General features: G+C 34.8%; 1 protein-coding gene across 2 annotated transcripts in view; it reads right to left on the bottom strand.

Moving 5' to 3' along the window:
* Positions 1-22,704, bottom strand: part of GLRA3 (glycine receptor alpha 3) — an 81,836-nt gene that overhangs the window by 45,977 nt on the left and 13,155 nt on the right. Inside the window, exons 2-3 of one of the 2 annotated variants that reach the window (XM_030947726.1) lie at positions 14,612-14,739; positions 9,309-9,376 (exon numbers count right to left, since the gene is read on the bottom strand). In XM_030947726.1, the coding sequence (XP_030803586.1) occupies positions 9,309-9,376; positions 14,612-14,739 (196 nt within the window). Of the gene's footprint in view, positions 1-9,308; positions 9,377-10,549; positions 10,658-14,611; positions 14,740-22,704 lie in introns of those variants that run through there. The other variant, XM_030947727.1, reaches the window with a different exon arrangement.

Here is a 22,704-nt window from a genome sequence, read left to right as displayed (position 1 = left end):
ACTCTGGAGAAGTCTGCAGCTTGTTTGAGCTGAGGTAAAGCTTATTTACTTCACAGTGGCTGTTACTGGGCTATGTTTTGGTATGTGCTGAGCACAAAGTTGATAATATAGAGGTATTCTGTTATTGCTGAGCAATGCTTTAACAGAGCCAAAGCTTTTTTTGCTTTTTTTTTTTTTTCAAACTGCTGTGCTGGTGAAGAGACTGGAGATGTGTTGGAAATAGGGAAGAGACAGAGCTGGCATGGCTAACACCCACTGACCAAGGCAATATACCCAATATGACCATATAGCGTCGTGCTCAGGATATATTGAGGGTGAGAAATGGGTAGAGGGGCAAGAAGGAGGAGGGGCGTATTTGGAGTGATTGTGTTTGTCTTGCCAAGTAACTGTTATGTGTGATGGAGCCCTGCTTTCCTGGAAATGGCTGAACACCTGCTTGCCCATGGGAAGCAGTGAATTCATTCCTTGTTTTGCTTTGCTTGTGTGTGCAGCTTTTGCTTTCCCTATTAAATTGTCTTAATCTCAGCCCACGAGTCCTCTGACTTTTACCCTCCCAATTAATTCTCTCCCTGATCCCACTGGTGGAGGAATAAGAGAGAGGCTGTGTGGTTCTCGTTTGCTGGCTGGGGTTAAATCATGATGAGGGATTTTTGTTGGCTTTGCAGTGCTTTTCAGCCCTGGATGAAATTGTTGAGAATTTCAAAGCCTCAGCAAGCTGGAGCACTAGAGGCATAGGAGCAGAGAAACCTGTGAGTTGGGATTACCTGCAATTTAGAGAGAGGGAGGAAAGTGTCAATCTGTAGATCTCTGTCTAGAGACACCCATCTGATGAATCTAAACAGCAGAGTAGCATTTCCTGGGTAAGATGATTAATTAGATAAAGGGTCAAATGGAAGTGCTTAGGAGTGAGAGAAGACAGAACCCAATTTCTGTGCTGAAGGAGATGGCTGCTGCTGCTGAGACCCACATAGTATATCAGAATATCTGAAGTCATAAGGGTTATTTTGTGCAAAAAGGAATCAAACTACCTGAGAGATGATGATAAAATTTGTATTAGGATCTAAAAGGATTTGGAGAGGGGAGGAAGAGGTCTAACACTACTGATGTAATGCATAGGGAGAGGCATGTCAGTAGGTGATGCATATCATACTACACCTTGCTGTGATTATCTTGTCTTTTAAAGAAAATTAGTCTGGTTCACAGACTCATAATACTTCTTGTTCTGCTAGCTTTTAACAGCCATAATTGATAGCTTGCTGTGTACTGTCTATGGAAAAAAAAAAGAATCTGGTGCGTAAAAAACAGATTCTTACAAGAACTTTTGATGAATTGTATAATTTTACTGTTTAATTTTAAAGTATTATAGAATAGTTTCAATTTTTTAAATATATGATTTAAAATATACCTTTGCAGTATGGGTATGATGTATAGAAGTCTGAGTATACAGCTCTTTTATGTTGAGTGGTTACTTTGGCTGCTGTAATTAAAAATGCACACCCAGAGTGCAGGAAACACCAAGTGTTTGGAATAGAATGAAGACATAGTGGGAGAATGGAGTTTTTAACTGATGCTAAAATGATGCCTTGAAACTTATTCACATCAAGAATTTCAAGGTCATATAGAATGTTTGTACTGAGAACTTTTCCAGGGTATATTTTCTAGACTCCAGAACAGAAATTAGGAACAAAGGTGACAATCTGAAAACCCTTTGTTTTCTTAATTCAGGTTCATTCAATAACTATTCTGAAGTCCACTGCAGCTCTTGTTACTGTAAAGAGAGTTAGTAAATTGCAAGTTCATGCAAAACTGAGGGAGACAGGCTACAGTCATACAGTGATGGATGGGGATTTATGGATTTAACTCCTATTAGCGTTAATGGGAGTTAAGGACAAAATCCACATATATCATGATGAGATGAATTTCCATTGCTTAAACACATATAATGAAGCAGCTACACTAAAGATATTTTTAAAACTATATACTTTTGAACTAGTTCTTTGATTTAACTATTTTCAATAATGTTTTTACACTGATATCTGTGTTATAATTTTACAAATCATCACGAATGTTGCATAATTATAAGCCCAAGTGAGTTAATCTTTCATGATTGCAACAAAATAAGAAACTTCATAAAGAGCATACCTCATATGATGTGAACAGAGCTATGTAGTGATGCCATAATCTTTTTTTCACAGATACTAAGATTTCCTACAATAGTGACTGTGTAGAACTCAGCTTGCAAATGAGACATTTTCACATCTTTTTCTGGATAATGCTGCAATTGCTATATCAGGATGTAGATTTTTAAGAACAGCCTACCTGAAAACAGCCTTAAAACAGATTGAAAAGACTAATATAATAATGTGGAAGTAATATAATAATGTAGAAGTAAGTAAGAAGATACTGGGAGGGAAGGGAGTAATGCCACATGATTTCATAGTGCAGTGCTGTACAAGTAATGGTTTTCCCTTTAAGTGAAAAAGAGCAGTCAGAGGAAGAGGAATCAGTGTAAACAAACATAGATAAGGGGAAATAAGAGGTATGAACTGTTTCCCAGCTTTGCTATAAGATTAAATCACTTAAGGTAAACAAAGGATATAAAAATTTAACTAAAGGCTGCCTCCCTTGGAATGAGAAGATAAAGATTCTGCAAGAACCTTTGATAAGTTTGTAAAGAAACCATTTTGGTTTTAGGAAGCATTAGAACAGGTGATGAGTAGTATTTAAAGCAGCACTGTATGCATTAGCAAGGGCTTGAGCTGATGATGTAGGAGGTCACTTCAGGTCTTCTGTAGCTAATGGTTGCAGTAAGTGCCATGGGGAAGTAGAAAGCTTTGTGCCTATAAACGGAGCTGTTCAGCTTTCTGTATTATACAGTGTTTTGCAAATTCTTTAAGAATGCTTGTTAAAATGCACCAGAAAGAAGGATACATTTGTATGTGTGGATGAGCTGATTATAACACCTGTACTGGTAAATATTTACCTATTTTAGATAAACCAGAACAATTACTTCTAGCTTAGAGTAGTAAGGCAACTGTAGGTCTGGATTCAGCTTTTTCTTCAAATGAAGTAAAAAATATTTGAAGCTAGGTTTCCGTTATTGTAAACAAGAATTAAAAAACGTGACTCAGCACACATGCAGCAAGGCTACTACTGCTACCATTTCCCTAGACCTGAGAAACAATCACCGACTAATGGGTTTTGTTTTCAGAACTTGTTTATACCTGAAGGTGGTATAGATAGTTGTATAACAGATTTGACATTTCTTCCAGGACCAGGAAGTCAGAGCAGAAGATACAGTATGCATTTGGTAGTAGTATAGAGATATTTTCTGGATATATCAGCAAATCAGATACTTGCCTCTCATGTTTCTACACACAGCTTCAAATGGAACTCATTCCTAACCAGCACTTCTGAAAACACGTCCTCAACACCTGTTAGTGATGTGGAATACAACAAACACCTCACCCTTGATCCACTGTTGTAATGCATCACACCTTACATTGCAAGGGTCCACCTGCCACACCTTGCAAGTCGGTAAGACATCTGGAACATTGTTGAGCTACCTTTGCCTCGTATTTTCTTCTCCCTCTCCACTTCGTTATGCTGTTGTAAAGCCAGCCAGTGTTTTACATGATATCTTCCACCACAATTTCCAGGGAATTCCAATATTCCCATCTAAAAGGTTATCCTAAGCTAAAAGTTCCAGAGAAAAAGTGTACATAAAAATGCTTCCCATTTCTGCTTGGAAAATCAATGGGTATAGGAATTCCTTTTTAAATTTGAAAAAAAAAAATTATATTTGTTTGCAAATTTGTATCTTGTATTTACTGATGTGTTTTTCCAAGCAAACTTTGGTTGCACCCTATAGAGTTTCCTTATAATATGGAATCGATGCTGTATCTCTATTCAGAGAGTGATATGATCTCTCTGCTTAGAATGCAGGTTCAGCAACAGGATTTGCCCGGATTACTCTGGACATGATTACTTTGGGCAACTGGACAGCTGTAGACCGACTAGAATTTGTAAAATCTCTGTCTACTTCTGACTCTGTAACCCAGGATCAGGGTGGCAGTGGCCAGTGTATGAAAAAATAGACGATGTTATATAATCTGATGCCCAAACTTGCACAAGAACAATCCATTTTTCTGTGCCATGATAGAAGGGCAAACAGGGACTTTTTTTTTTTAATTCTGAAGCTGTAAAGTGGCCATTATTGCGAGGCCTCACTTTCACTCATCTGAGATACAAAGTGTAGGTGTTTCTTCCTCACTCTTCAGTATTAACACTTTGCTATATATACTGGACAGATTTTTCAGTGTATTTTCAGTAAAGAAAGGCATCTATTTCCTTATATTTGAGATATCAGCCTAAATGATTCACTTGAGGAAAAATGCTTGATAAGGCTCTTTAGCATTGAGGTTTGTAATGTGTACAAGGGAACACTTCTTCCAAGTAATCTACTGAAAGACAACCTAGAATAGGTAGGATAGAACAAAATCAGAAATGCTTATTGAAGAAAGATGAAGCTAAAGAAATTAAAGAGCTGTGGCTTATGGAAGAACAGTAATTATGGTGGCTTAAAAATGTGTTGGTGTGGTTTAAAAGCATATTTTATTTGCAAATGCAAGATGATCTCATTAATGGGGGGAGTACAGGAAGACCTATAACGTGCTTCCTATCAACATTAAATTCTTTTCAGACTGAATCAAAAAATGGCCCTGAGCAAAAACATGGTAAGGACAAATAAGAGACATGACTTTCAATTGTTAATTGAGATTAATTAAGAGTGTTTGATTATAATTAAATTAATTAATTCAGTGTTAATTGTCTGCACTGTTGTTATTTGCCGTCACATCTCCTGTGATCATCCCCTTCAATGCATTTTGAGCACATGCATTATGCTAAGTGTATTAACACACTCTGAGTCAAAATTGCTGTAAATCTGCATTAAGGTCAGTGTTGTACCTGACCTTTGAAACTCAGAAAACCTTGAGCAAGTTTATCAGTCACATTTCCTAGAATAAAAGCAGATATTTTGGATGGCCTATTATGTACCCAATAGACTAATTGTTTTGTGTATTCTGTATTCTGACTCTGAACTTTTGCAGCTGAAAATGTTGGCACTGATATTATTTTGACCTTGTGTGACTGAATAATCTATTCTCTTATGTTTTGGTAATTACCAACAATATATATGACGCTGGTCTTAATGATCACAAAATCTTTTAGCCTTAGGAGATACAGTGTGAATACAAGCTGAGTGCAACCTGAGCTACAAAAACTCTCTAAGGAACTTTTCAGGATATTGTGATAAAAGCTGAAATTTAAGTTCCACTGCTACAGCAAGAAAAGTATTTGCTTTCCTGTAGGATATAGTTTCTATGCTGCCAATATACATTTAATTTATATGATCAAGCAATCCAACCAATTTGTCAGCTTTTTATTGTTATGTGTGCTTAGGTGTTTACTGGTTATCTCAAATGAAAAACTTCACATGTTAATTTGTATTAAATATGTTATGTTAATTTAATTATAATGAAATAGTAATTTTATTCTGGGCTTTCCCAATTTTTTAATCTTTTATTCTTCTCAATTTCTAAATTCTTATGTGTAAAAGCCCAGAATAACAGCAAAATGTAAAAATACGAAACACTGGTCCTAGGTTTTCCTTTATATATGTGAAGCAATAGAGTTTTTCTTGTCTAGAGGATGAGTGTGAAATTCTTTCTTTGTGAATATCATTAAGACATGCACAGATCTAGTGCTACCATTCAGCTTGATAATACAGAATAACTGGTGGGGCTGGAACCTAAGTGGTGCCAATGCTAAAAAATTTGTTTAAAGGGCGCTTTCAATTATGTAGTTTACTTTGTTGCCTGCCCCCTCAGAGCATACATGACATAAATGAAAGTGCTTATATGATCACTTAAAATCACCTAGGTCCAACTCAGCTTCCTAGAAAGAGGTAGCATTCTTTTCCCTGTTGTGAACTATCTGATTTGCACTTTGAGAAAAAGAAATGGAATATTAAATAACTAGAACCCATGGAAGGAAGGCAGGCAGGCAGGCAGGCAGGCAGGCAGGCAGGCAGGCAGAAAGAAAGAAAGAAAGAAAGAAAGAAAGAAAGAAAGAAAGAAAGAAAGAAAGAAAGAAAGAAAGAAAGAAAGAAAAGAAAGAAAGAAAGAAAAGAAAGAAAGAAAGAGAAAAAGAAAGAAAGAAAGAAAAGAAAGAAAGAGAAAAGAAAGAAAAAAAAAGAAGAAAGAAAGAAAAGAAAAGAAAAGAAAGAAAGAAAGAAAGAAAGAAAGAAAGAAAGAAAGAAAGAAAGAAAGAAAGAAAAAAGAAAGAAAGAAAAGAAAGAAAGAAAGAAAGAAAGAAAGAAAAGAAAGAAAGAAAAAAAGAAAAAAAAAGAAGAAAAAAAAAAAAGAAAGAAAGAAAAAGAAAGAAAGAAAGAAAGAAAGAAAGAAAGAAAGAAAGAAAGAAAGAAAGAAAGAAAGAAAGAAAAGAAAAGAAAGAAAGAAAGAAAGAAAGAAAGAAAGAAAGAAAGAAAAAGAAAGAAAGAAAAGTGAACCAGTTTGCAGAGTTGACAATCAGTAAGCCAAATAAAGCTACTTTTTCGGTTTGTCTGCCTCTCCTGAGCTGTTAGAGCAGGTGTAGGTGAGTTAAAGGGACTGGGCTTGCCCGAGAGCCACACGCTGCCCTTCCCATTGCCCACTGCCACACTCCTCGCCCCGCTGAGAGCTATTCAGCCCAGGAGTGTGAAACTGGCGCCGGGCTACTTTGCGGGCAAAGCGGGCTTTTTTAACCCCTTGTTTCTCTGCCTGTTTCCTCTGTTATGCACAGCCGAGGCAGCAGAGGGAGCTCAAAGATTTTGGACATCAGCAAGAGAACCTGGGAGGCTCGGACAGAGGACACATCCAGGGGCAATTGCAGCGATAGGGAAGGACAGGGCTGGATGTGTTTGGACTCCTTTAAAGCTGGTATACAGCTTTATGTATCCCATTATCAGCTGGTAGTTTTAAATACAAAGTATCGGTGGCCAGTTTTTATTTTGCACTTGTTGCTTACTTAACCAGTTCTGTTTACAGTTTGGAAAAAGAAGTATTTATCAAGAATTTAAAGTCTTTTTGAGTCTAAGAATTCGTTCTAATGAGTTAAGACATAGGTACCTGAATTTTAAAGGCTACAATGCATTCAATTGATAAAATAGTGAAAACTGAAGACATACTGAACTGCAGTGAATTAACTATAGTTAAAAATTAAGTTTGTGAAATGCAAGATTGCTTTCACAATTTAAAGGTAGAAAGATTTTAATGTTTTTCAGAAGTTCACCATCAGTATTAGGGAGAAGAAAAGCTAATAAAACACACACTTGAAAGTCCTATCTAGACAAAAGCATTTGTTCTGCAAAGAAATGTTTGAGTCTCTGAGAGGTCATCAGCTGCTGACAATAAGTAGAAGTCTGTTTTGAGCTATGCCAGTGAATACATTATTAACAGAGCACAAGCATCATGAAGGTCAAGGTTGTACTTAAATGTCCAGTTTCTGAATGCATGAAAATAAGACAATGAAAAATCTTCTGGTTCTGACCAGGTTTGGTATTTTCTGTAACATATTACATTACCTGGAACTGTTTGTTACAGACCAGGTCATTGGTCTACCTTGACTGTTTCAATTTACTTTGGAGGTAACACAGAGCAGAATGTAGTTTGTTTATAAAATAGAAATATTGTACTAACTTAACTAAGTTGCACTGAAAGGAAATGTTTAAAATTCTCTGGTTTTGGAGAGAAAATCCAATTGAGATGTGAACTTGGTCGTCCTCTTCCCAAACTCAGGACAATTTTTGCGTGTTAACAACTCCAGCTTTGTATATATCCTTTATATAGCAATTGAGCGGCTAGTCTTTGAACTTTACTGACCTTGTGGTCTGTCTCCTCTTTTGAACCAGATTCACTAGTCCAGACATTAGGAAGTAGCTGTGGAACACTATTCTAATCATGTGGGTATTGCTTAATCCTCTGATTGAACCTGAATAAATCTCTCTAGATGCCCTGTCAATCTGTTTGGGATTTGCAATCTGGAAAGGCCCCCAAATACAAATTAAAGTAATTTTCTATTTGAAAAAAAAATCATCTACCTCTCTCAACAACATCTACTACTACGTTCCAAGGTAGGTAAAGAACAGGCAGTTGTGAATACCACTTGAAGATAGGGAGTATAAATATTTGACTATATGAATTTTTCTTTTTGTTTTCCTAGATACAGGTCCTTGGTTCTTGGTTACTCTAGGGTTTTCTGGTAGGTTTTTGTTTGCTTGGGTTGGGGTTTTTTTTCTTTTCTTGCTATAACAATTCAGTTCTGTCATTCCAAATACATATCCTGACTCCTGAAATTGTTGGGATTTCAGAGTATTTTATATATTTGGATCTTACAAACTCCCACAGTTGTTCTGTCATCTCTCTGTATTTTAACCCACTCTGCCCCAAAATTACTATGTAACTGTTTTCAAAGAGGTGTTTTTAACTTTCTTCAAACAAATGTGAAATGCTTGTAGAGAGAAGGAATGACAATATCTCCCCACACTGAATTTTAGTGATTATATACTCCAAGTTACTAGCATATGTCTCACCTTTTAGTGAGATTATCCTGAGAGCTCTCATCAATTCACAGTTCAATATCTAGTTTTGCTACCTTTACACTCTGATCTCTTCTCCTCATTTTGTTAAAATCTCATCTTTTTGTACTGTATCATCTTTCTTTAGTAGATAAATTTTAAGTATATGTACTAAAGTACGCAACCATCTTCTTTTTATTCCAAATTTTATATACCAGTTCAAAGTTTTAGTAATTTCTATTATTTCACTGCAATAACACTATGGAAGAAGGATTTTCAAAATAAAGTATTCATCTCAGTATACACTGTACATGATGAAATTAAAAAAATATTATTAACAAAGTTGCTTAATGAATTAGCACTTTTTGAGGTTAGGAAGGTGGGACATTATTGAAACTAATATCTATCTAATTATTATTTCATTGAAACTGTCAAATAAAACTTAGGTAGAAATAATTAAAAAAAACTTTCTAGGCTTGGCTTTACTTTTACTTGTGTGTGATGGCATAATGATGAAATTTTTGTTAGAAAAAAAAATCAATTGCCAAATTAGGAATTCTCACTTTCCATTCTCAGATGTGGATTTCCTTCTTCACTGAGTTCCAGCTGAAGAGAAGCCCTAGCTAGCTTTAGAGCTCATGGAACATATTTCACTTGAACTTCAAACATTGACTTAGTTAAAATATCTTACCATGGTTGTCTCTGCAATGGATCCAAAGCTGTTTATAAATATGTTGCATGTGACATTAACTGGAGGACCTGCAAAAGAGAAAAAAAAACTCCACCAGTCCCTGTTCCAGAATTATTGCTTATTGACTGATTATTCAATATAAACCATTACAAACAATATTTACTGACTTTGGAAGAAATAATGCTACATTCATAACTAATTTAACGCACAATTAAATCGAATGGTTTCTAATTATTTTCTTTTGATTTTTGTCAAAGGTACACTACCTATCTGACCATGTTTAGCAATTTAAAAAAACCCCACAGAAACAAGTTCAGGATAAACCTGCACACATGCTTCTATAAAAAAAAACAAACCAAAAAAACCAACATCCCATTTGAAATATATAGTAAAAATATTTTATGTGTATTTTAGTGAGAATGCATGTCACTTCTTACAACAATTAGAGAGGAAAGTGATTTTCTTCACTCAAGGCAGCGTCTACCTTCAATGTTATCTGTCATCACTGGGAAAAGAAATGCATTATTGCTGCTCTTATCTCTACTGCTTACAGGAAAGTCATTCAGATTCTATTCCCATTTCTCTTAAATTCACAAAATGTTTGAGTCCATTTACAACTGGATTCTTTGTTACCATAGGCCCTCAGTCAACTGTTGTTTTGTCTTATCTTGCATTTTGAAGAATCAATAGTGGCAGAGCAGTCATGATAACTGAACAAGAAATTGCCTCTTCATGGAAAAGGGTTTAAATTATTTTCCAGAAGTCACTTTAAAAATGTCATTGTGGAAAAGCATGCTAATTTTTCCATTATTCCTTATCAATTTCAATCTGTGTCCAAGCCAAACAAGGTTTTACCATCTCCATTTTTTTTGTTACCTTCCTACGATTCAGTATTCTTATATCAATAAACCACTTCAGCACTGGAGAACCTGAATTCTTTTTGTAGTTGTAAGCTGTCTAACAATGAGACATCTGTATCTGGAATATGAAGACTGGTCTTATAAACCTTTATGTAATACTTCTTTTTAGTATCACTGAAGAAAAATATTCCTCTGCCACTATTGGTGGATTGCAACTAGCAAAATCTAACATGACCAATAAATTTCAAATTAAATACTTGAAGAATCAGGATGTCCATTAAAAATTCTCCCAATAGGACAGAACTTGGAACATCCAGCTTTCTTTTCTGAGAGCAAAAATTGTTTTGAAGTCCTGTACAACAATTTGAACAAAACACTTACACACATACTTCAGTCTTTGCAATACACAAGACTACACCTATGGAACGGAATTCTCAGGTAAGGAGGTAGCACTTGCAGTCACTTTGGTACACGGTTAATTACTTAGAGTTGTGGAGTATATCCAGTACTTCTGAGAATTCAGTAAAAGCTTTACATGCTCAACTCCTGAAAAGAATCAAGGGGAAAAGGAAAAGTAGGGGCCATGAATGAAGGCATTCACTAAAAACTGTCAGGCAGAAAATTGTACTTCTTGCCCATATTAGTCATTTGTTTGCAAGGCAGCTTTTCTTTCAAACACTTCCATGTTGTAGTACTTGCCATCCTTTCAAATTTGATGTGATGCTATCTTGTTTAAAATAGTACTCTACTTTAAAATGTTTGCTTTATCAACATAGTTGCTTTTATTAAGAAAAAGTTCTAAATCACTACAGTGCCAATGCCTAATTTCAAATTACAATAAAATAGTTAATAGATAGTTAAAAGGGGCACAAAAGTAGAAGCTAAAAGCCTCCAAATGCTTTAGAGTTAACTCAAAGACACTGTGCTGAGAGTAAAAATGAACTTCCCAGAATATGGTCACAAAGAATCACGAATGAGAAGCTGTAAAAGCTGGAAGTCATGTTCCAACACAGGAATTCAGGCAAGTTGAACATAGATTAAAGAGAGGCAGAAAAGAAATAGAGCTAAAACACACTAGAGACAGAAAAGCTAACAATGATCGCTATCTACAAGGCATTAAAAATAGAATCCTGCCAAGATCTGAAAGCTGAAAGAAGATGATTAAGGTATAAAAGTACCCATGGAAGTCAAGAAGGTCAGAGCAGAAAAGCCAAATGAAGTCTTTGTAGCAGCACTTGTCTCCAATTGCTGGCTGTGTCAAATGCTAGAGCCATTCTGCTGGAATTTTGTATGAAGACTGTAGAAGACATTTCAGACCAAGTGAACAGGAACAAACTGGCTGGCTGAGGTGATATAAATCCAGACGTTATAAAAATTTTTGCGGAATTGTGGAAATACAATTTACTGTGAGTTAGCTATCACCTGCGTCAATTTTGTAATCAGTGGAAATGTGTTCCATGTTCTGCAAGTATAACTTTAACCATAAAAATGCCCCCCAGATTTCAGGTATGATGGTGGGGGATATGAACATGAAATTTATTCCTGCAAATCTTACCTCTGTACCAGCCAAACTGGTAGAAATAATGAGAAGTTTTATAAATAAGAGATACAGATTAATATTATATATAAATACATTACATGAATTAATATATTTATATATTAGGGAGAAAGATGTCAAAAAGTCAAAAAGAATCAAAAATTCTATGAAAAGCTGCCACACAAAACCAGCTTAAGTAGAAAACACTGGAAAAGGTATACAGTAGGCAATAATCTGCAAATACGAAACTTTGTAAAGATCAAAAGGAGGTAATACTTCTCCATGTCTTAGTATGTCACATGGCAATAAAATCAGTAAATTAATTAGCAAATTTAAAGCAAACAAAAAAAATTCTTTTTAGTATTCCAAAAAACAAAGGTTTTATTGCCAGAAAATAATGAAAAGGCCAAAAATAGAAATAGTTTCCAGAAGGGATCAGGAGAGCATATGTAATAACTAAATTAAATTTTTTTAATTAGGTCCTGGTTTTCAAAGCTTCTAAACCAATGATTGCTGAAAAATTCTTGCCAGTATCAGTGCAAGTAATATTTTGCATTTTCCCATATAAATGCCCAAATTTTTACTTTAATATTTAAATTTTACATCTAGGTAACATAATTGTGTTCAAATTTAAAAGGCAATGAAGTATTTTCTACACTTGCAGGAATGGATATCATCTGCAATGGGACACTGAGTAAAAGAAGCACTTTACTATAGGTTTAATGTAACATTTAAAAAAAGATTGCAACTGGAACAAAGCTTTTACAATAATTCTCAATTTCCTGGTGTATTCCATAGCTGAATAAACACCATGTCTTCTCTATTATACTTTTTGAACAAGAACTCATATGCAGTATTCCATATCCAAAAGCAGACCACAAAGACAAAATATATAATTTTGTCTCCTTGACCAAGATTAATTATGAATAAAATCAGTAATTAAAAACCTTGTCTGCATAGGAATTTTACTGGAACAAAAGATGATTTAAAATTAATATCTGAGTTATCTTATTAGTACTTACCCTCTTTCTTTAAGCTATCACCAATTTAAAACCTCAAAAAGGCATTAAGCCCCAGCCCTTGTTGTAGGAGTAATAAAACTAACCAAAAAGTGGGAAAGTCACTTAAGGAGATACTTATTGTTAGTGGTAAGTCCGAATCATTCTGGGCAGATCTGTTCAAACTGCATAGCTGTCCAGAAGATTTAGAATGTGCACTTTTTGAAAAGGAACAACGTCAAATTAGGTTTTGTCTCTAAGTCTCAATAGTTACAAAACAAAGCTCTAAATCCTTTGAATTATACTTTCAAGAAGTACTGCATTTAATTTCATAATCTCTAAACCATCTGCCTATTCTTCACTGTTGCCCCATCAGAAGATTGTGATTGGATGCTGTCCATGACAAACTATAAAATTCAATCCCCAAATCATATAAGGATGTGTTTAAAATTCCAGTGCACGTTTATAATTTCCTGAGAAATATCAGCACCACTAACTTTAAAAAGAGCAAAGCATTTCCAGCTGCAGTAAATCCTGGGTAACAAGTTTACATATACACAAGCAACTGTTTATGGTTTGCTGATGAGGAAGTAATCTGACAAATCTCTTACATGGTCCTTATGAATCAGACTGAGCAAATTCTGGTAAAACCAGCACATGGCAGTGGCTTTAGAGTCAAAACCACTTAAGTTTCTGGAACTTGGAGATGTCAAAAAATTATAACATTTCTTGCTGAATAAGAACTAAGATGGAAAGGCAGTGACAGATGACTTAGAGGAGAAAGCACTGCCAGCTTGAAGGAAAATTTTTGTAGTAAACATGGAGTAAAGCCTTATATGGGGCTTATGTGAAATGTTAGAGCTAAGAGAATCTCTTGGACTCAAGAAGATAGGCATAGAACAAAGCAACTAAGGCAAAATAAGAATATTATAATTTTAATCGCAATGGGTTTGTTCTTTCAAAACTTTATTTATATTCTGAGTAATTTAAAGACTGATACCTTGTTTAAAAATTTAGTAATAGGGTTAAATAGGGTTCCATTTTAACACTGGATCTCCTTTTTTTCAGAAAGAAGAGTAGTCAAATTTACCCAGATTTCCCAGACTAGAATGGATGGCGTTTGTATGTATGATATTTTCCTTATTCATATAAAAATATATTTTGTGTAATCCTTCATTAAATACTCTAATGTACCTGAGTCTGGATAATATGCTAAGACCCTCAGGAGAGAGCAGTCATTCCATTTGCAAACTGTTTCAGCCTTTGAATCTGCTTTGTTTTAATTGAATCTCCTTTGTGATAAGTGCATAAAAGGCACATGCCAAGACAAAATTCCATGTATTGAGAGCTTAAAATTTCAATGGAGAACTGGGAACAGGGAAAAGAACAAGAGGAAAGATGGTCCTTTTGGTATTTCAAGGCACAAATGGTGCCCAAGGAAGTGGAATATAATTTGGTGGTAGAATTGGTAACTAAGAGAAGCTGTCTTGAGTTTGACGGTCAATGTCATTAATACACTCTTTTTAACCAGATATGAAGATCTGGCCAATCTTTCACAGAGCTTGCTTTCTGTAGTGTTTCATGCTATGGCAGTCCAAGGTGGGGATCTGAATCCATCAGTAAGCATTTCAGGAAATGAAAGAAACTAACAAATCATATCGGACAACTCAAATGTAAGGATAAAGTATATTTACTAAAGGCCTGCAATTGGGCAGCTGTGAAAGTGGCAGGTGTAGAGTGTATTGCTACTGAAATGAACTGTCACACATACAAAAGAAATGCAAAAGAAGGCACTTTTTATTTTTCAGTGACTGTACCTCTTAGTTTTCATATTTGTTTCAGAAATTGCATTTTTGTGAGCAGTAATACTGACATACTGAAAACCTGAAAGTTTAGTTGTGAAATTACCTTTGAAATTTGGTCTGATCCTCGCATCATAGCCTGACATCCTCCCCATTAGCTTGTCCAGGAAATCGGATGGCGACATTGGCATGCTACGAGATCTTGCACTGTCTGTTTCCTTTGTGGCCACCAAGCTAAAAGCAAGGAAAACAAACAAACAAACAAACAAAAATTTGTTAGGAGTTTTGTTAGCAAAACTGATTTTATTTAGTCAATCATAGTTCATTTTTGTAGGAACAGGAAAAGAGGAAAGCCAAGACAGCCTTTCAAGTTAGTTAATACTTCAAAAACAGTAGTAGTAAAGAAATTGAAACAGCAAGTTCTTTCTATATCTGTCATTTAATACATACATTTTATTCTGCTGTGCTGCACAGTTATAGGTTACTTTCTCCTCAGAACTTCTGAAGATTAATAACACTTTCAGTCAGCAATAATCAATATCATGATCAGAGTTAAATAATGATAGAGTTAAATGATGACATCTACAGGAGTAAATGAATACTGATAAATAGAGTTAAATAATGTCATCTACAGGCGTAGCTGTGTATGTGGAATGTCCTATTTTGGAGTCTGTTCTGAGACTGAGCTATTTTAACTGGGTGTGCTGTGACAGAAGCCTGAATCAGAAGAAAAAAAAAAGTACTAAGGAATTGATTAGAATAGTGCTACTATCACAAATTTTTGTTTTAGGTTGATAGGTAACCATATTAAAACAGATCAGTCTCTTGGCAGGTGGTATTTAACATTGTCTTCAAGTTTCATTTCCTGTTAAAACAAAAGTGACTGCTACAGTGGGTAAAAAAGAAACAACAAGAAAAACCAAAACAAAACCCTAACAACTTACTGAAGAAACTATTTTAGGGCAAACTTTTCTTCTCAGGGCGACATGTCAAATGCCATCTCCTATAACTTCCTCTTCATATGCATGCACAACTCCCACTGACATTCTAAAGTGTGCTCTGCGCATGCAAAGACAGCAGAGTAGCGGCGCTGTGATCAGCCATGGGACCCAAAGGGAAAGTTTTTGTTTTGTGGAACAACTCTTGAGTGCTAACACACTGGAAAAATGACAGTCAGAAAATACATAAATTTTGAGTAATATTGTGATACATGGTGCAATTGAAACCATTTGTGGCTTTTGGAGTCTCAAAAAAGATCAAGAGTTTTGCATGTTTGTGCTGAGTTCAAGTCAAAAATCCATTACAGAAGGACTTAAATCTCTTTTACTTACCCAATTCATTGTCTCCATATCAATTCACTCTTTTAGAACTACTTAAATATGTTTTTGTTTAGATGTACACAGAGGGAATAATATAAAGCCTTTAGGAATTTTCTGACTCATAAAAAAACCCATGCTAAATTTTGCTTCTTAACAATGGATGGAATATCAAAATGGAAAAATTCCATACAGGTATGTATGTATGCAGAGGCCATGTGGAGCACAGACTGAGAAGGTAATTTCTTTCTTTCCAAGACTCTTTTACCCAGGATGTTAAAAGTTACATTTTTATAGAAGCTTCCATTTAGAAGGTCTGCTAAAATTTTTGTCTTCAAGTCTGAAATTTTGATTTATTATCTTAAATAAAAAAGATGCCATATTAGTCCTTGAGAATTACAAATTTGGGAACACATAGAATATGAACATAGAAGCCTCTAGAATGCTATGGTTTGCTCATATTTTAATTAAAAATGGAAATTAAGTGTTTTAGTTGTAACATTAAATCAGAAAATTAAATTTTATCCTTGAGTTTATTCTCTTAGCAAGTGTTCATTCTATTCTATGTGGAAGTTGATTTGTTTATTCTTAAATTGTTCATACATTGTTAAATTGTTGGATATTTCTAAATTGTTTTCAATATTTTGGTATCTCTTTCAGTAAAAAAGTGTTTCTTTACTCTCTTTCAATAGCTAACCTAGGTCTTTATTTCTTCCCATAGCTGCAGAATGTATTTCTGTTTCTGAGAAAGTAAGTATTCAACATATTCTTTTTATAGTTCAGTTTGAAATTATCCTATTGACATAATTTTCATTATCAATCATTCTGAATGGATCTGATTCCTCATATTATTACAACTTGTAGTGATTACTGCTTCTGTAAATCATCACTAATGTCTATAAAGCAAATAAAACACAAGAGTCAGATTACCCTTTGTTGGGTATTATCTACTTGGAAGGAAGGAGATGCAAGTTACTGTGTGTATACACTTAGTATATACACTTAAACACTTAGATTTCTTTCTAGTAGTCTTCTGTAAGGAATTTATATTTCTATTCTTTAAGTATATGAAATTTCTATACTACGGGATATACAATCCTATATTTTTATTGTTAATATACATAAATTATCCAGAACTCAAATATAGAAGGGCCCATTGTTTGCTTGAATATCATTTCCTAGAAAGGAAGAATTTGTTTCTTAGCTCTTTTTTTACTTCACTGGAGTTTTTGTAAATCTTTCTTTGTTGTACTTGTAGCTCTTGCATTACCATGGAATAAAGTAATTTGAAATTAGGGTAACTAATGCTAACTGGGAAAAATAGAAATTGCTGTGACTATGAATTTTCTCAAAGTGACATTTACCTTTTCATATGATGGCATCATTAGTATTTGCTTTCATTAGTCAATTTTAAGTCTCAGAGTATCTTGAATAATTCAATGCCTGCTTATGAAAAGAATACATTCAGCATAATTAATACCTTTTGTATAAACACATTGTATCTCAAAAGTCAGTTGTAATTTGTAACAAAATATTTCTTCAAGGAATGTTTTCCCTTTTACTAAGCTTGGGGTGTAATGAGAAAAAGCTGTTTGAGTTCTGCAGAATTCTGCTCTTTTGATTTAACTTTTATTGAAAATATATATTTCAAGAATACTGCTGCACAAATAAAATTTTCATCAGTCAAAGCTGACATGTGGAATACTTGACTAGTTAAAAAGGAGCTAGACTTGATAATGTAGTAAAAGCAAGTAAAGCACTGGATTTTAGGAAGGGATTTTCTGTTTCCAGATTAATATAAAAATTTACTCTGCATATTAAGGGCTCCTCAGTTTTATTGCACACTGCCTCTGGAAACTAGGCTCTAGCTAAGGGGTTAGAGGAGAGTATACTCCTTTCATGAACCAAGAATTGAGCTCCTTTTAGTGTTAATAATGCACATAACTTCGTCCTCGATACACAACTATTGCATAAGTCCAGGAATGGCTTTGCATACTTCCAGAGGGAATTCCTTCTGACCTGTCACAGTTCTTTAAAGAATTTCTACATGCATTTTCTAACAGGCAGAATTATAGGAACTTCATATCAGTAAGAATTTTATTATCAACAAGGTACGTTGGACTTGTGTTTAACATAAAGTCATAATGTGACTTTAAATTACTGAGAAAGAAAGCTGTATACTTTTTCAGAGGTAGAAGCTTCCCATTGCTGAAGTCTTTTATTGGAGAGAGATTATAATCTGATAGTCTTCTGGTCTGGTCATATTTTATAAGGAAAAGTTACCAACAAGAATGCTCTCCCTAGTAGTGATTCTGAGTTGTTCCTGTGAGGAATTGGCAAATATTACTAACAGTTATAAAGATTTACTATTTTCCAATTTCAGGATTAAAACAGTACTTGACTTTAATTTCCTGGATGTATCCTAAACATCTTTAAAATGTAAATTAAGCCTTCAAAAACAATTGAAAAGAAATTTGATAACTGAAAATGTGAAAAAGAATCAAGAAAAAAATTGAAAATGTCAAAGATTCATTCAAAAATTATATGTGACCAGACAATTTTACACGATCAAAACTTAGGGTAAGAATTTTTGTTTTAAATAAGCTGTCACACAACACCAGATAAGATCAGAAAATTATAGTCACAAGGACTATAATTACTCCTGTCTCTGGTCTAGGCTGTCCATTAACCTTTTTTTTCACCTAAAATCTGAGAACAGATGAGCTTTGCATCAATGCCTTGAGGCCTGTCAAGTTGGAATTTCAATCACTGAGATAGAAACCTCTCCTAAATCACAGGTACTTCACCTACAAAGAGTCATATTTGAATCAGAAACTGTTAGGTCAAGCTGAAGATATTTCAAGTAGGATATGAATGTTAGAGAGTAAGAAGCAGCCTAACACAGACAAGATGCAGCTTCTCTAGATCAGCTACCACATCCTAAATTTGAGAAAGCAAGCTACTTGTAAGAATGGTGTTCAGCAATGCCATCTACAATCTGGAAAGAAAATGCAAAGCAATTGATGGTTTAAAACTAAGAAATGCAAAAAGAATTGACAGAGACATAAATTCTGATGATGTGAAGAAAACAACCTCTTTCCTGAAGTCAGCCCATTTAAGTAGGAGAGTTTAAAACAATTAGAGGAAGGATATTAAGAGTTGTATGAACTGTGAACATGGGCAGAGTTGGAGAAAGCAGTGAAGAAGGACTCAGAATTCCTCAAAAAACTCTGCACTGTTGTGGTGAAGTTCTCTCTGCACTGCTGTGTTATCCAGTAGTGTGGAAAGATTGAAAGAGTGAGTGGAAGCATGAAGGTCACTTATTCTTTTATACGATATTAATGAGACCAGTTCTGGGATGTTGCATCAAATTCCACGTCCAAGTTTTAAAAGGACATTAAAGCATTTGGAAAGGTACTGAACAAAGCCACTAAACCATGACCTGAGAGTTAGGGAAATTTGCTTCAAGTAAGAGACTTTAGGAGCTTAATCTTGGTTTATCAAAAAAGAAGAGTGAAAAAAAAATAGCTTGATTGAAGCGTATAAATATCTCAAGGCAACAGAAAAGGCTGGGCATTTATCTAAAGAACAAAGGCAGAAGAAAAACCAATGAGAGTTGGACAAATTCAAATGGGAATTTGGACACACAATTTAATAACTTAACAGAAGATCAGACTGTACCAACTAAGACAATACAGCTTTCTGGATGAAACAATTTGATAAAATATAAGGTATTGTTCTTCATATATGGCTAGCTTGGTGAAAAGGAATGGGTTCTCATATATAGAAAAGTAGGCTAAATTCAAATTAGATGCAGAGGCAGAAATCTTCAGACTGTCAAAAGGCACTTGATTGATTTGAGGAACATAAGGAAGGGAAGCAATGGGCATAGTTCCAAGTGTGAAATGATGTCTTCTCAGTGTCCTTCTACACAGGGGTTGGGTTGCAGGCTTGCAGTTGTTGTAATGGGGTTTGAAAGTTACAGCTGTAATGTTGGCTCATCTTGCTCAATTCCTTTCACAGCTGGGTATTTGACTTACTAAGCAGTTGTGTGAGCATCAGCTCCTTGCACAGTAGGAACTTCAGCTCTGGAATGGAAAGTGCACTTGAGCTGCCCATAAACAAGAAGCAGTTTAAAGAATCAGAGGTTGACCACAGCTAGGAAAAAGAGACGCAAATATTCAGTGTATGAGACGCACCTGTAAGGAATAAAGAATTGTAAGCTAAACGATAACGTTTTCATGAAAGCAAATGGATGTGAAATTGCCAGGAATAAGTTTAGATCAAAATTAAACGACTTTCAATCACTGAAACACTTTAGTTATGGAATAGTTTAGCACTTTGAGCTGAGATAGATAGCCCTGTGTGTTCCAAGACGGAGCTAGGCCTTAGGATGCTGTGACATGTATGACTGTGATTGCAGGTGATGGGATTCAGCTATTTTTTAATCCTCTCCTGAGAATATGTTTACATGATTATTGATTCTTTTATGTTTTTAAAATATTTGCTGCTACAGAAGTCTGAAAAAAATATAGTTAACACAGCTCAGCCAGAGCACCAAAATCTATAGAATTTAAATGGGAGGTCTCATCTATCAGCTGGCAATTTAGCTACCAAGATAAAGCATGGGTCATGAATCTGTGCTCCTGAAATGTCTATTTGAAGTAGGAATGTTTGTGAGAGAACAACTTTCTCTTCTCTTCCTCCAAATGAAAATTATTGGAAAAAACTCTTCAAAGGGCATGTACAATCCCTACAAATGTTTCCTTCTCTAAAACATTTAAGGCTGAAAAAAATCAGATTGCTTGCCCATGTCTTTTTTGGTTTTTTCCTGAAGAAGTACTGTGTTCTACATGTAAGTTGTGTCTATCTATCCTAAACTTCTGCACATTTTTACCAAAGCACAAACAAGGGAAAGAAACTTTACATATGAAGGTGCTTTATACAAGCTTTATTTTAAAAGGCATATTTTCAAATGTAATTTCAGGCCTACTACCTTTGAGACTTATCATTCTTGGACTGCAGAAAGTGCTGTTCTTTACTGATTTCCCTCACTTGAACATTAATCTTCAAGGTAGGGTATTAAAAAATGTTTTCAGTGTGTGGTTTCAGCCTTCAAAATACATATATTTGTTTGAACATATGGAAGAAAAAAGGCAGTGGTGTACCATCAGCATTTCTATAAAAAAGATGGTGTCACTCCAGAAGGGCTTAATAAGAACAGTATAGACAAAAGGGAAGGAAGAAATTACATCTTACACCATTTGCTGAGTCTTCTCGTTTTGTTGCTGCTACAGGAACGTGACAGAGATAAAGAAAGAATAGGGTGTGATGTAATTATGCCTTTCACTGGAAACTTCCTAGAGAGATGTTTCCAAGTCCAGTTTAGGACAATCTGCTCATTTATCCAAATTAACCTAAGAGTAGTCTCCAGAGTCTCACAGACTTACTTTTGAACACAATTGATACAAATTTTCTTTGAATTATATGGCAAGATCATTTTCTCCCTACCATAGGTAAACTACTGATGCATTTTTTCTTGAAAAAAATGTTTTTTCACATTAACACCAAGTTACTGTCACATTTGTCTTGGGGATTCCTTTCATCTGATCATAAATTACTAATTTTGTCTCAAACACATTCCATTTTAGTCTTTCAGAGAGGTAGAAGTTTTGCATTTCATTTTACAATGTGTACTACAGTTCCACTACACGCGTTGTGATGGTCCAGTAGGTCTTTCATTTCATTATTTAACTTATTCTCCCAGACAGCAAGTGTGGCCAAACCCCTGGAGCAACTGGATGTTGTGTTTGTGGTCCATTCTCTCCAGCTGATGTTTGAATGTTTTTAACGCACTTCATAAGAAAATGCTTTCCAGAGAAGTTCAAAGAAATTAATTACACCCTTAGAAGGAAAGCAAAAACTGCAGCCAATATACATTTAATTGCATCTTACATACATTGCTACACAAAAGCATTTCAGTAAATTATTCTAGTGGTACTCATTCACTGATTCACCAGCAATGGTTAGGTGAATTAATCTCATGACTATTCTCCTTGATTCTATAGCTGGTGATAGAATTCATCAGCTTTTAAAACAAAAAAATATTCAGTGTAACCCTGTAATTTAAGAATGCTAGGAATGAAATGATCCTCTAATTGGTGGTGCTGGATCATCTGACAGTCTTGCATTTTGAAAATTTTAGCAACAAGATTTGTGATACGAGGAAAGCACTCAAAGCCTCTTCTGAGTGATGCAGAACTTCATCAAATACATTTGGTAGAATTAATGGGGAATGCAAGCTTTTAATTTTATGAGGTCAGAAGTATTTTTGTAATGGTACCAAAAAAGGCTTTTTTTGTAATGGTAATGTCTCTAACTATCTGATCTACTAATTAAGTAGGTGAAGGACTAACAAGATCAGAGTTTATAGTAAGCAGAATTTGCATGCATTAGTCAAGATGTACCTAAACCTGAACAGAAACCCCTTTTTGAGAGTAGAATGTTGCAGCATGTGACAGCTTAAAATAAAAAAAAAAATATATATATATAACAGGAATGATTACTGAAGGCCTCAAACTGATCCAAATTAGTGCTTTCCTTGCTTTTACAAAAATAAATCCTGCTCTTTTTAGAAAGACAAAAACTACCTTCAATTTTGCACCAAAAAATATAATACATTCATGTGAAGCATAAACAATACTAATTTGTTTGATTTTTGGGGATAAGGCTAAGGTTTTTCCAAATTTTTCCACAGTTTATCACTGAAATGCATTTGTTCAGTTAAGTGGCATGACACAGATATTCTTTTGAGATGTGATGTGTTTAAACTGACTGAGATAGCTGTGTCAGGAGAGAAGTACAAGTCTCTGTGTTTTACGGC

Source organism: Camarhynchus parvulus, chromosome 4, assembly GCF_901933205.1.
Source record: "Camarhynchus parvulus chromosome 4, STF_HiC, whole genome shotgun sequence".
NCBI lineage: Eukaryota > Metazoa > Chordata > Aves > Passeriformes > Thraupidae > Camarhynchus > Camarhynchus parvulus.
Note: the sequence above shows the minus strand (reverse complement) of the source record. Positions and strands in the feature narration are given on the sequence as shown.